Below are 13958 nucleotides of genomic sequence, written 5' to 3' on the forward strand. Positions count from 1 at the left end.
GTTCGGTAATAAGTAAATACTATAATTTTGCTCTAAACTCTGTGGCGAAGCTGCAAAGTGAAGAAAATTTTATAAGAAATTATATACCTCTGTGGTTAACTGTGTAGCTCTTGATGTAACATGAGGATTCTTATTGTCTTGTGTGGTAGGATTAACCTGGGCACCAGATGCCAAGGAGGTCTTTAATGTTTGGTAGTTTTTAAATAGTTTTTCATTTTTCTCTTTCAGTGATTTCAGGTCCTGTTCCCACTCTTTGGATATGGTAGCACTTCTTTCCTCAAACTCTGTTGATTCATTCATTATGGCCTATTGAACAGTAAAATACCATTATAGCTCTAAAACGAGTTATAGTAGTCCCCACTTACCTGCGATTTTATTTTCCATGGTTTCAGTTACTCTCAGTCAAAAATGGTCTGAAAATATTAAATGGGAAATTCCAGAAATAAACAATTCACAGGTTTTGAAATGCACACCATTCTGAGTAGCACAGTGAAATTTTGAGTCATCCTGCTCAGTCCTGCCTGGGATGTAAATCATCCTCTTGTCCAGCATACACTACTTGTTCACTTGATAGTCGCCCTGATTATCTGATTGCTGCTGTATTGCAGTACTTGTGTCCAAGTAACCCTTATTTTAATTAATAATGGCCCCAAAGCACAAGAGTAGTAATGCTGGGAATTTAGACATGCCACAGTGAAGCTGTCAAGTGCTTCTTTTAAGTGAAAAGGTAAAAGTTCTCAACTTAATAAGAAAAAACCATCATATGTTGAGGTTGCTAAGATCTATGGTTAGAATGAATCTTTTATCTGTGATATTTATGCTATTTTTGCTGTAGCACTTCAACCTGCAACAGTGTGTGATAAGTGCTTAGTTAAGCTAGAAAAGGCATTAAATTTATGGTGGAAGACAAGAACAGAAATGTGTTCTAGTTGATGACAGTGTGATGACCAGCAAGCATTGAGCATCTATGAAAACTTCACCAAGGGATCCCCTGAAAAAAGTGACATCAAGCCCTTTACTGCAAGTAAGAATTATTCATGGATTCAGGAATACAGAAGGTCAATAGCAGTCTAAGACTAAATCAAAATGTCTAGGTCATTCATATTTCTTCATCTTATCAGGTAGGCACTTATCATCTCACATCGTAAGAAACGAGAGTGCAGTAAAATAACATATTTTGAGAGTCCACATTCATATAACTTTTACTATAGTATATTGTTCAAAATTCTATTTTATTAGCTGTTGTTATTAATCTCTTACCATGTCTAATTTATAAATTAAACTTTATCATAGGTATGTACGTATAGAAAAAAACAGAATACATAGGGTTTGGTACCACCCATGGCATCCACTCGGGGGTGGGGGGTCTTGATATACATATTTTTAAAAAACTTTAAAAAACCCTAGAATTCTAGGACAGTGTATAGGCTGAGGTTTATTATTTAGAACATTCTAAAACAGTACTTTAAAAGAATGTGAATATTCTTTGTAGTTTGCATCAGTTTCTGAAATTTCAGATGTTGGATGTGGATGATGACAATAAAATAATGACTAGAGAGGATTCATATTGATCTGCAAGATGATAATCTCACTTTATTAGATTGTACTAACATATGAAAAGAACATGAAGAATTATGCAGGTTAAAATCATTATATATGCTATGGCTGATAATGAAACATTAACCAATATCTAACAGCACAGCATAGCTAGAAACTTAACAATTATCTATTTTTCTGCTTCATTACAAATCTCAATGTTAGCCGGGCATGGTGGCTCATGCCTGTAATCCCAGCACTTTGGGAGGCCAACACAGGTGGATCACAAGATCAGGAGTTCAAGACCAACCTGGCCAATACGGTGAAACCCCGTCTCTACTAAAAACACAAAAATTAGCCAGGCCTGGTGGCGGGCGCCTGTAGTCCCAGCTACTTCGGAGGCTGAGGCAGGAGAATTGCTTGAACTTGGGGGACAGAGGTTGCAGTGAACCAAGATTGCGCCACTGCACTCCAGCCTGGGTGACAGAGCGAGACTCTGTCTAAAAACAAAAACAAAAACAAAACAAACCTCAGTGTTAAAAGGGAAAACAACTCACTGCTGTTGGCAATTGATCTGAGTATCCTGTATTTCTGTACAGGGAATAACAAACAATACTCTTTTATATTGAAGGCTAACTAATTTTGAAATTACTGATATCTTTTTTACTTCCTAATTCCTACTGATTGTACTTTCTGTTCTCATCATGAATGCCCCATTGGTATCACCTCATTTGTGGCTTTGTGGTCATTCTACCAGGCTCAGATCTTAAATTCGTTGTGTTCCTGACACCCTGAACACTCCTTGGCTCTGGACTACAGACCTCACACCATACCAAGTTATTAATGCCGACTCTTATGTACTGGAAGAAGCCACATATACATGCTGATCCACACAGTAGAAATCCCTACTCTCTAATCACAACTGGGTCCTCAATATTACAAGAAAAACATCAAATTACAAATAGAGAGGATCTCATCCAAACATCGGTTTTGTGCCTTTCTCTACTGATTGTGGACTCTTTTGTTTTTTCTTGAAATAGCCAACTGCTATTTTGCTAGCTCTGGCTAATCAATAAATAGGATGAACTCTCCATGGGAAAACTTTTTAAAAAGGGCATTATTCCTTATTTCAACATGATTCCAATATAATTTGCAGATGAAATTAAATTGTCAGAAAAGAACTACCCAAACATATGAACTATAAAATATATTTTGGAAATGATAATATTAATCTAGCTACCACAGCTCCAATTTAATAAAAAGAAGCAATCTTTTGACTATTACATGTTTTACCAATGAAACAGAGAAGGGATTACTTCTGAAAGCAGGATGAATACTGCAATTACTTTTGCACTCAACAAATACCAATCAGTGAAATGTAAAACAAGTTAACAAACTGGTCTTAAGCAATGTTAGTCCTTATGACTCAGTACATTTGGGCTGATCACCTTGGGAACAATGATAAAAAAAAAAATCACAATTTTGAAGTTTCTAGTTTAGCATTTTAGGTGTTTAGAAGTTGCCAGTCCAGGACATGTGCAGTGGCTCATGCCTGTAATCCCAGCGCTTTGGGAGACTGAGGCGGGGGGATCACAAGGACTAGAGATCGAGACTATTCTGGCCAACATGGTGAAACCCCGTCTCTACTAAAAAATATACAAAAATTAGCTGGGCCTGGTGGTGTGCACCTGTAGTCCCAGTTACTCGGGAGGCTGAGGCAAGAGAATCGCTTGAACCCAGGAGGTGGAGGTTGCAGTAAGCTGAGATTGAGCCACTGCACTCCAGCTTGGGTGAGAGTGAGACTCCGTCTCAAAAAAAAAAAAAAAAAAAAAGAAGCTACCAGTCCATCCTAACAACAAGGAAAAAGCAAAACAAATGAAAAAAAAATCTACAAGTCTGCTTAGATCCACCAGAGAAGTGAGGTTGCAGGCAAAGGGATGCTCCCCAAACTGGAGAGGCAGAGAGGATCATAACAGAGAATCATAACAGAGCAGAAACCTTTGCAGGAACCAGTTATGGGGTAGGAAACCCTGAATTGCAATGATGAACTATTGGAGCTCAGTGTTAACTCTGAAAGTTAAAAACTTTGGGGGACCTAGTCATACAGTGGCCGCTACACTTTTGCGTTTTACCTTCAGGAGATCTATCAAGTCATCACAGTTAACATTGGAGAAATCCCTTTGTGAGTCTGGCAGGAGAGGAGAAAAGGAACCATTTTGAAATAAAAGAGAGCATTTTTATTTTTTCTTAAGGTCTGCCCTCAGCAGAAACTATTTTACCAGAGCCTAACATACTGGGGTTTTATCAGGGCCTAATATATCTGGAGGAGGGGAAAATACTAAGTTTCAGCTGGCTCTTGCCTTCCATGTGAAGTCAGGGAAATATACTCCACCTGCCACACACCACACATACCTTGCCACTACACTACTAAAGGCCTATTTGCTACAGTTACTTTTACCCAGTAAATCATGCCTGCTTTTCAGCAAAAAAAAATTACAAGACATACTAGAGGGCAAAAAACACAGTTTGAAGAGACTAAATAAGCATCAGAACCAGAGTCAGAAATGCCAGGAACATTAGAGTTATCAGACCAGAAATTTAAAAAAAATTGATTAATATGCTAGGGGCTTTAGTGGAAAAAGCAGACGACATGCAAGAACAAATAAACAATGTAAGAAGAGACATAGAAATTTTGAGAAAAAAAATAAAGAGATGTTAGAGATCAAAAATTCTGTTAACAGAAATGAAGAATGCCCTTGAAGAGTTCATCAGTAGACTGGCTGAAGCAAGAAACTCAACTTGGAAATATGACAATGGAAACTTCCAAAACTGAAAAGCAAAGAGTAAAAATACTGAAAAAAACCCTAAACAACATCCTAGAACTGTGGGGTAATTATAAAAGGTGTAATGTATACATAATGGGAATACCAGAAGGTGAACAGAAAAAGAAAGAGCTGGAATATGTGAAGTAATAATGATTAAGAATTTCCACAGATTTACAATGTACACCAAACCAGGAATCGAGGAAACTCATAATGCTAAACGGGACAAATACCAAACAAAACAAAACAAAACAAAAACTACATCTAAGCATATCATATTCAAACTTCAGAAAAATCAAAGTTTTAATATTTGAAGAAGCTGGAAGGGAAAAAACACCTTACCTATAGGGGAGTGAAGGTAAGAATTACATCTGATTTTTCTAAAGCTATTCAAGCTAGAAAACAGTAGAGTGAGAAAACATACCAAACTATAATTCTATACTATGTAAAATTATTCTTCAAAAGTGAAGTAGACATAAAGACTTTCTGAGACAAACAAAAATTGAGGGAATTTGTTGTCAGTAGACTGGCCTTGCAAGAAATGTTAAAAAGAAGTTCTTCAGAGGAAAGGAAAATGATATAGTCAGAAACTCAGATCTACATATAGAAAGGAAAAGCACAAGAGAAGGAATAAGTGAAGGTAAAACAAAAACTTATTTTCTTATGCCTAACTGAGCTAACTTATGTATGCTTATCAATAAGTGAGATGAATGATGGCAATGATACAATGGATGGGAGGGAGAAATGATAAATACGTTGTTATTATAAGGTACTTATATTATCTGTGAGGTGGAAAGTGTTATTTGAAATTGGACTCAGATTAGTTGTAAATGGATATATTGCAAACTCTAGAGCAACCACTAAAACAAGATAGAAGTGTACTTGTATGCTAAGCAGAGAAGATGGAATCATAAAATAATTAAGATCATAAAAGGCAGAAAAAATGTGGAAGACAAAAATAGGTACAAAGAATAAGGACAAAAAATAGAAAACAGAAACAATATGGCAGATACTAATCCAATTATATCAATAAACACCTTAAATGTCAATGGTCTAAATACACCAATTAAAAGACTGTCAAAGCAGATCAAAAAACAAGAGCTGACTGTATGTTGTCTACAAGAAATCCATCTTCAATATAAGGACACATAGAGTAGAAAGTAAAGGGATGGAGAAAGATACACCATGTTAAAACTAGTCAAAAGAGATGAAGTAGCGATACTAATTTCACACATAGCAGAGTTCAGAGCAAGGAAAACTATCAGGGATAAAGGGACATAGTGATAAAGACATCAATACCCCAAGAAGACATAACAATTTTTATTTTGCATGCACCTAGCAAAAACGCATTAAAATACTTGAGGCAAAAAATGATAAAACTACAAGGAGAAATAGATCAATCTATTATAGTTGTAGACTTTAATGCCTCTTCATCAGAAGTGAACAGATCCACCAGGCAGAAAAATCAGTAAGGACATAGTTGAATTTAACAGTACCATCTATCAACTGGATGCAATTGACATCTATTGACTACTTCATCCAACAACAGCATATTATATATTCTTCTCAAACTCACATTGAATATTTGTGAAGACAGACCACATTCTGGACTCATCATACCATGTCTGCTCTCAGACTACAATGGAATTAAACTAGAAATCCAAAACAGCTGAAAAATCCGCAGATAATTAGATATTTAAACAATACAGTTCTAAACAACACACTTCTAAACAACATATGGGTCACAGGAGAAATAAAGAGAAATTAAAATGTATTTTGAACTAAATAAAAATGAAAATATGACTTATCAGTATCTGTGGAATGCAGTAAAAGCACTGCTTAGAGGAAAATTTGTAGCATTGAATATATGTATTAGAAAAGAGGAAAGACCTAAAAATCAATAAATGAGGCTTTAACCTTAGGAAACTAAAAATGAGCAGCAAATCCAAAGTAAGCAGAAGAAATAAAAGTTAAAGTAGAAATCAATAAAACTGAAACAGAAAAATTAATAGAGAAAATAAATATCCTAAAAACTGGTTCTTTGAAAAGATCAATAAAGTTAATAAACCTCTAGCTAGGCAAACTAAGAAAAAGAAAAAGAATACAAATTACTAATATCAGAAATGGATGAGAGGACATCACTATAGAGCCCATGGACATTAAACAATATTATGAACAACTCAATTATTACAACCCACAATTATGAACAACCCACAAATTTGATAATTTAAATGAAATGGACCAATTCTTTGAAAGATACAATCTACCAATACACAAGAAAGGCAGTTTGATTAGGCCTATATCTATCAAAGAAATGGCGTCAGTAATTAAAAACTTTCTAAAACAGAAAGAACCAGGTCTAGATGAGTTCAATGGTGAATTCTACCAAATATTTAAGAAATTTAAGGAAAAACTACACCCATTCTCTACAATCTACAATCTCTTCCAGAAGATAGAAACAGAAACTCATTCTATGATGTCAGCATTATTCTAATACTAAAACCAGATGATGGATGACATTATACAAGAAAACTACAGACCAATCTCTCTCATAAAAATAGATGTAAAAGCTGGGGGCAGTGGCTCATGCCTGTAATCCCAGCACTTTGGGAGGCCGAGGTGGGTGGATCACGAGCTCAGGAGTTCGAGACCAGCCTGACCAACATGGTGAAACCCTGTCTCTACTAAAAATATGAAAATTAGTCAGGCATGGTGATGTGTGCCTGTAATCTCAGCTATTCAGGAGGTTGAGGCAGGAGAATCGCTTGAACCTGGCAGGCGGAGGTTGCAGTGAGCCGAGATCGCGCCATTGCACTCCAGCCTGGGAGACAGAGTGAGACTCCATCTCAAAAAAAAAAAAAAAAAAAAAAAAAAAAAAAAAAAAAAAAAGAGATGTAAAAAACGATGTGAAAACCGCAACAAAATATTAGGAAGTCAAATCCAATCATGTGTAAAAAAGATTATACATGACCAAATGGGATTTATCCCAGGTATGAAAGGCTGGTTTAACATTCAAAAATCAATTAATGTATTCCATCACAGGCTAAAGAAGAAAAATCACATGATCATATCAATAGATGCAGAAAAAATATTTGTCAAAATCCAATACCCATTCATAATTTAAAACTCTCAGCAATAGAGATGAACCTCTACAACTTGATAAAGAATGTCTATAAAAAACTACAGCTAACATCATAGTTAATCATGAGAAACTAGAAGTCTTCCTGCTGTGATCAGAAACAAGGCAAGGATGTCCCCTCTCACCTCTGGTTTTCAACACTGTACTAGAGGTCCAAACTAATGCCATAAAACAAGTAAAGGAAATACAAGGTACACAAATCTGTAAAGAAGAAATAAAATAAAACTCTCTTTGTTTACATATGACATGATTATCTACATAGAAAATCTGAAGGCATCAACAAAAATACTCCTGGAACTCATATGCAACTATAGCAAAGTTGCAGGATAATAAGTCAATATACAAAAGTTAATAGCTTTCCTGTATACCAGCAATTTACAAGTGTAATTTGAAATTAAAAATACATTATCATTTTACTAGCACCCCCCAAAATAAAATACATAGGCAAATCTAACAAATATATACAAGATCTATATGAAAAAAACTACCAGACTCTGATAAAAAAGTAGAAGAATCAAATAAATGGAGAAATATTCCATATTCATGGATAAAAAGACACGATATTGTTAAGATGTCAGTTCTTTCCATCTTTAAATTAGAAGCAATCCCAGCAAAACCATAGGAAGTCATTTTGTGAATAGGGACAAACTAATTCCAAAGTTTATATGGAGAGGCAAAGGACCCAGAATAACCAACACAATGTTGAAAAACGTCAGAGAACTGACATTACTTGACTCCCAGATTTACTATAAAAATCAGCAGTTTCCAGATTTGCTATCAATGAAAGAACAAATAGATCAATGGAATAGAATAGAGAGCTCAGAAATAGATCCCACGTGGTCAAATGATCATTGACAAAGGAGCAAAGACAATACAATGGTGCTGAATCTGGACATCTACAAGCAATAAAAAAAAAAAAAAAAAGACGTTAAGCACTTCAGAAAAATTAACTCAAGATGGATCATAGGTTTAAATGTAAAACAAAAACTATGGAAAACAGCATAGGAGAAAATCTAGATGATCTTGGGTTTGGTGATATTTTAGATACAAACTCAAAGGCATAATCTATGAAAGAAATAATTGATAAGCTAGACTTTTTTTAACACTAAAAATCTGCACTATGAAATACAATGCCAAGAGAATGAGAAGACAAGCTACAGACTGGTAGAATATATTTCCAAGACACATCTGATAAATGACCAATATTCAAAGTATACAAACAATTCTTAAACCTTAACAATGAGAAAACAAATAACCTGACTAAAATAGGGGCAACAGACCTGAAGAGACATTTCACCAGAAAAGATACACAGATGACAAATAACTATAAAAAATGTTCAACATCATATGTTATTAGAGAATTGGAGATTGAATGAGATACTACTACACACTTACTAGAACGGTCAAAATCCCAAACTGACAACACCAAATGCTGATGAGAATGTGGAGCAACAGGAATTTTATTTGTTGCTGGGAGTGCAAAATGGTACAGCCCCTTTGGAAGACTGTCTGGCAGTTTCTTACAAAACTAAACAAATTTTTACTATATGATCTAGAAATTGCATTCCTTGGTATTTAAGTTGAAAATGTATGTCCACACAAAAATATATACATGTATGTTTACAGCAGCTGAATTCATAATTGCCAAAACATACAAGCCACCAAAATATCCTTTGGTAGGTGAGTAGATAAACAGGTACATACAGACAATGGAATATTATCCAGCATTAAAAAAAAAAAGAGCTATGAAGCCACGAAAAGACATGGAGAAAACGTAAATAAATATTACTAAGTGAAAACTGTCAACCTGAAAAGGCTATATATACTGTATGATTCCAACATATGACATTCTGGAAAAGGTGATACTATGGAGACGGTAAAAAGATTAGCAGCTGCCAGGGTTTAGGAAGGTGAAGTGATGAATATAGGTGGAACACAGGGGATTTTTATGGCAGGATAGTAAAATTACTCTGTATGACACTGTAATGATGGATACATGTCATTTGACACTTGTAACTCATAGAATGTACTATGCCAAGTGTGAACCCTAATGTAAGCTACAGACTTTGGGTGATAATGATGTATCAGTGTAGGTTTATTGATTGTGCCAAATGTGCCACTCTGATGTGGGTTGTTGATAGTGGAGATTGTTTGTGGAGATGGGATATAAGGGAACTCTCTGTACTTTCTGCTCAATTTTGCTGTGATCCTAAAACTGCTCTTAAAAAAAAAGTTTATTAAAGCACATGAGGCCCAACTAAAGTAGCTGACCAGGCTTGTCTATGACTTTACCACAGTTGCTGCCCAGAGCCTTGAAACAGACTCATGTCTTTCCATCTCTAAGGCTACTTGTGTAAAAGGCTCAGTTCTTATAGAAGCAGTGAGAAGGAGAAGAAAAAGAGAAGAGTAAGAAGATTCAAGATTTCACAAGTGGAAACTAAATATTATACAAAAAGATTTCGTTACCTTGATCAGTATGAATTGATAAGGATACATTAGAGGAAGAACACGTTTTACCAAATCAATTTTTTAAAAGCATATACAAATAAAGAAAATATACATAAGTTGCCCTTTTAAGAATGAGTTAGGACAAGTAAAGCAAACAGCAACAAAAAAGAAGTAGTACAGCAAAAAGTAATACTTACAATTATTCTGTTATTAAAGAAGTTATTCATTTGACAAATCCTATCATTTTCTTTCTGGATGCCATTTTTAAGCTTTTCTATATCAAAACGAGTATTTAACCACTCTTCCAAAAACTGTGTCATTTCTTTCCTATTACTTAGTATTTGCTGAAATTCAGTCTTTATGGTAGGGAACTCACTTTCTGAGAAATCTTTGAGAATTTCCTGTGTGAAAAATAAGTGTCAAATTGTTTAAACACTAGGAAAGTTTTGATCCAAATATCATGTATATATATACACACACACCACAAAAAGAGGGCAATACCTACTGGACTCTTGCTTTTCTTCCTTTTTACATCACTTCTTAATATTTTAAAGTAAACTAAGAAATATAATTGTAAGTTAAAACTTTATTCTAGTTATTTGCATAATATAATTTGGGCGGTATATGTGATGTAACAGATTGTACCTATTAAAATAAAAACTTGTAAAAATGACAATTTTGTGACTAATTGCTACAATACCTGAAGTGCATCTTAATTTTTATTTTTTGAGATGGTCTCACTATGTTGCCCAGGCTGGTCTTGAATTCTTGGAGACAAGTGATCCTCCTGCCTGAGCCTCTTAAGTGGCTGGAATTATAGGCATGCCACTGGGGCTGGCTTCATGAAGTGTTTCTAAATGTAGCTTTTTACTACATTTAGCAGACCTTACATACATGTTGGGAACTGGATGCCAGCCTCACACAGATGAATAAAAGTAACACATTCCATGTGGAGTTGTTGCAATAAAGAAGTTTCTGACTCCTAGTACAGAGGTAAGAAATTTTCCTGTATCTGTAGAGGTCTGAAGGGAGGCTAGTCCATTATTTGCCAGTCTTTATGTCTGGCCAGGTATCACTCTGCAACCTATTTTCAATTTCTGGTAAATGAAAATAGCTCTAAACACATGAAAAAGTACCTTTCTACTTGATAAAAAGGCTTAAAATCTAATTAAATCCATTTAAAATAAATCATACCTCAATATGTAGATCCATATTCTGGTTCAATTTGAGATCCCTTAATTCTCTGGATGGTACATCACAATCTTGTTGAAGGTGCTGTATTTTAATTAGCAATTCCTTTTGCTTTTCCACTTCATCAATAAAATCCATTTCAAATTTATTGATGGACTCATGTTGTTCTTCTTTTATTTTTGTAACATAGCTTAACACATACTTGCAGAAAAAATTAAACAAATTGGAAAATGAAAATTCTGTCACATTTACAGGAAGTTTTAATCCTTGAGACTGAGGTAGGATGACATCTCTTATTTACCTATATCCTCTCACAAGTGAGAAAAAAGGAAAGAGCTTCTCTCTATCCTCATTTTTTTCCTCTTAGTATCTTAGGAGAATAACTAACTCCCAGACCTATACTTCCTTATTTCTGACTTCCTATTAGATATACTTCTTGGATGTCTTACAAGTACTTCAAATTCAACATGTTTAAAATGTAACATGATCCCTTTTTCTACAAGTCCTCCTTTTTCTATTGCCCCGTTTTTGACTAATTACATTGCCAATCACCTGGGTTTCCCAGTTAAACTCATGAGACTCATTTTCAACATCCTATCCTGCCAACCCTGATTGGGTAACCCTGATTGGGTAACCAAGAAGATGATGTTACATGTCTCATGACTTCCTTGTTGGTCAGACACAGTGGCTCATGCCTGTAATCCTAGCACTTTGGGAGGCCGAGGCAGGCAAATCACAAGGTCAGGAGATGGAGACCATCCTGGCTAACATGGTGAAACCCCGTCTCTACTAAAAATACAAAAAATTAGCTAGGTGTGGTGGTGGGCACCTGCAGTCCCAGCTACTTGGGAGGCTGAGGCAGGAGAATGGCGTGAACCCAGGAGGCGGAGCTTGCAGTGAGCTGAGATCGCACCACTGCACTTCAGCCTGGGCAACAGAGCAAGACTCCATTCCAAAAAAAAAAAAAAAAAAGACTTCCTTGTCAAGCATATTTAGATATTTGGCTTCAAGGACACAACAATTTGAATGCCATATGTCTCATGGACTTCACGAATAATTCTAGATGTCTGATTACCAGGATTTGTGGAAGAATTACCAGGGCCTGAAGGGCAATCTACCCATGTAGGGTAGATAACAGCTTCCTTATTCCTCAACTTCCACCATTCCTTAATCTATTATAATCTGGTCTCTTCCTTAACTACTCAATTGAAACTGTTCTGACAATGATCACTAATGAGTTCCATTATCACCACATTGAGAGAATATCTTCAGTCCATATTCTGACTCTCTGAAGTATTTGCCACTCATAACTTCATCTCTGACATGCTTTTCTCCACTGATTTGGGTAGCAGCACTTTTGCTAGGTTCTCTCCTGTTATCTTTGACTTTTCCAACCTTTAACCCATGTGTTGCTCACTTTTCTGCTACTGACTCTTAGACATTTATCTTTTCCAGAGTTCTGTTTTTATCCTAAGGCTCTTACTCTTCATTATGTTTCCTGGATGATCTTACAAATGTATTATCTATCACCTATATGCTGATCAGTCTCAAATGTTAGTCCTTATTTTCCTCCTGCCAAACCTCAAACTCACATCTAAATGTCTACTTGGTTTCTCTTCTTGGATGTTCCATCATACGTATTTCAGCCCCCAGACATCTCAAATTAAACAATCTCCTGCCTCATCTACCTTGTTTCTCTATTTTTGAATCTTAGTTAATGGTACCACTATCCACAAACCTCACTAAGCCCAAATCCAAGAACTCCATCTAAACTTCTCTCCCTTATGTCCACTATCAATTATGTAGACCTGCTATTTTAAGCTGCTAAATATTTCTTTAACCTTGTTTGTCCTCTCTAGCCCTATGAAACCTTCCCTAGTAGTACAGTCACATATAAAATCTCATCTGGACCACTGTAACTGCCTCTTATTGCTTTCTGCCACTAGGCTTATCTCCCTCAAACTCATTTCTTCTTTATTCTTTAGTTTAGTACCTAAGTGGTAATCAGATCCTGTTACCACCACCACTTAAAATAACTGTCTAATGATTCCCCATCTACAAAAAGGACTCCAAGCTTTGTTATTGAGTCTGGCTTCCACTACAGTTTCATCTTCTGTAACTTTATTTAGTACGTCATATAACTTGCATGCACTTCTATCATTGCACTTAATACCTGTTTATATGTCTGTCTCACCCCAGACTATGAGATCTTTGAGATGTTAACTATCATTTGCCTCCGGAGCACCCTGACATAACGTCTAGGCCCACAGGCAAAGTTCAGGTGTTGTTGAATGACCAGGTGATAGGCGTATTGACTATCCTACATATTACTGTGCTCAGACTCACATAATCTTTAATTTGGTAGTAAGAATACTAAATAGCAAATATGCCGGCACCCGAAGCAGGATGTTTGTAACTGAAATTTACAGCAATATTTACAAGGATATTACTAAAAAAGATGGTACCTTAAGTTTCTTCATGATTCTGTGGAATTCCATGGAACATCTCTGGTTTGCAGTAAAAAGTTTTTCAATTTGTTTGGTTTGTAAATAGGGAAGTGAGAGGTTTGCTTTAACTCTCATTGAAAGCTCTTTTTGGATTTCAATTTCCTTCTCCAAGTCAAGAGACAATCTATTCAAGCACTCATAATGATCATCCATCTCTGAGTATCTCTTCAAAAGCTCCTAAAGGAAATGAGAATTCACTCAATTTATAACAATTCATTCTAATATAACAATAAGTAGTTACAACTCTAGAATTGTAACAAAACTCACGCTTTAACATTTTCTGTAGGGCAGAGATAAAGATCTTTGTATTTAAAA

The 13958-nt window shown here is 35.5% G+C and overlaps 1 protein-coding gene across 7 annotated transcripts in view; it reads right to left on the reverse strand.

Moving 5' to 3' along the window:
- CENPE (centromere protein E) overlaps positions 1-13958 on the reverse strand; it is an 87486-nt gene that overhangs the window by 16038 nt on the left and 57490 nt on the right. For all 7 annotated transcript variants that reach the window (XM_015138903.3, XM_078002041.1, XM_078002043.1 and 4 more), the window contains 4 exons: positions 13602-13820; positions 11140-11337; positions 10143-10346; positions 88-306 (listed from right to left, as the gene is read on the reverse strand). In XM_015138903.3, the coding sequence (XP_014994389.3) occupies positions 88-306; positions 10143-10346; positions 11140-11337; positions 13602-13820 (840 nt within the window). The remainder of the gene's footprint in view (positions 1-87; positions 307-10142; positions 10347-11139; positions 11338-13601; positions 13821-13958) is intronic.

Source organism: Macaca mulatta, chromosome 5 (genome assembly GCF_049350105.2).
Source record: "Macaca mulatta isolate MMU2019108-1 chromosome 5, T2T-MMU8v2.0, whole genome shotgun sequence".
In the NCBI taxonomy this organism is placed as follows: domain Eukaryota; kingdom Metazoa; phylum Chordata; class Mammalia; order Primates; family Cercopithecidae; genus Macaca; species Macaca mulatta.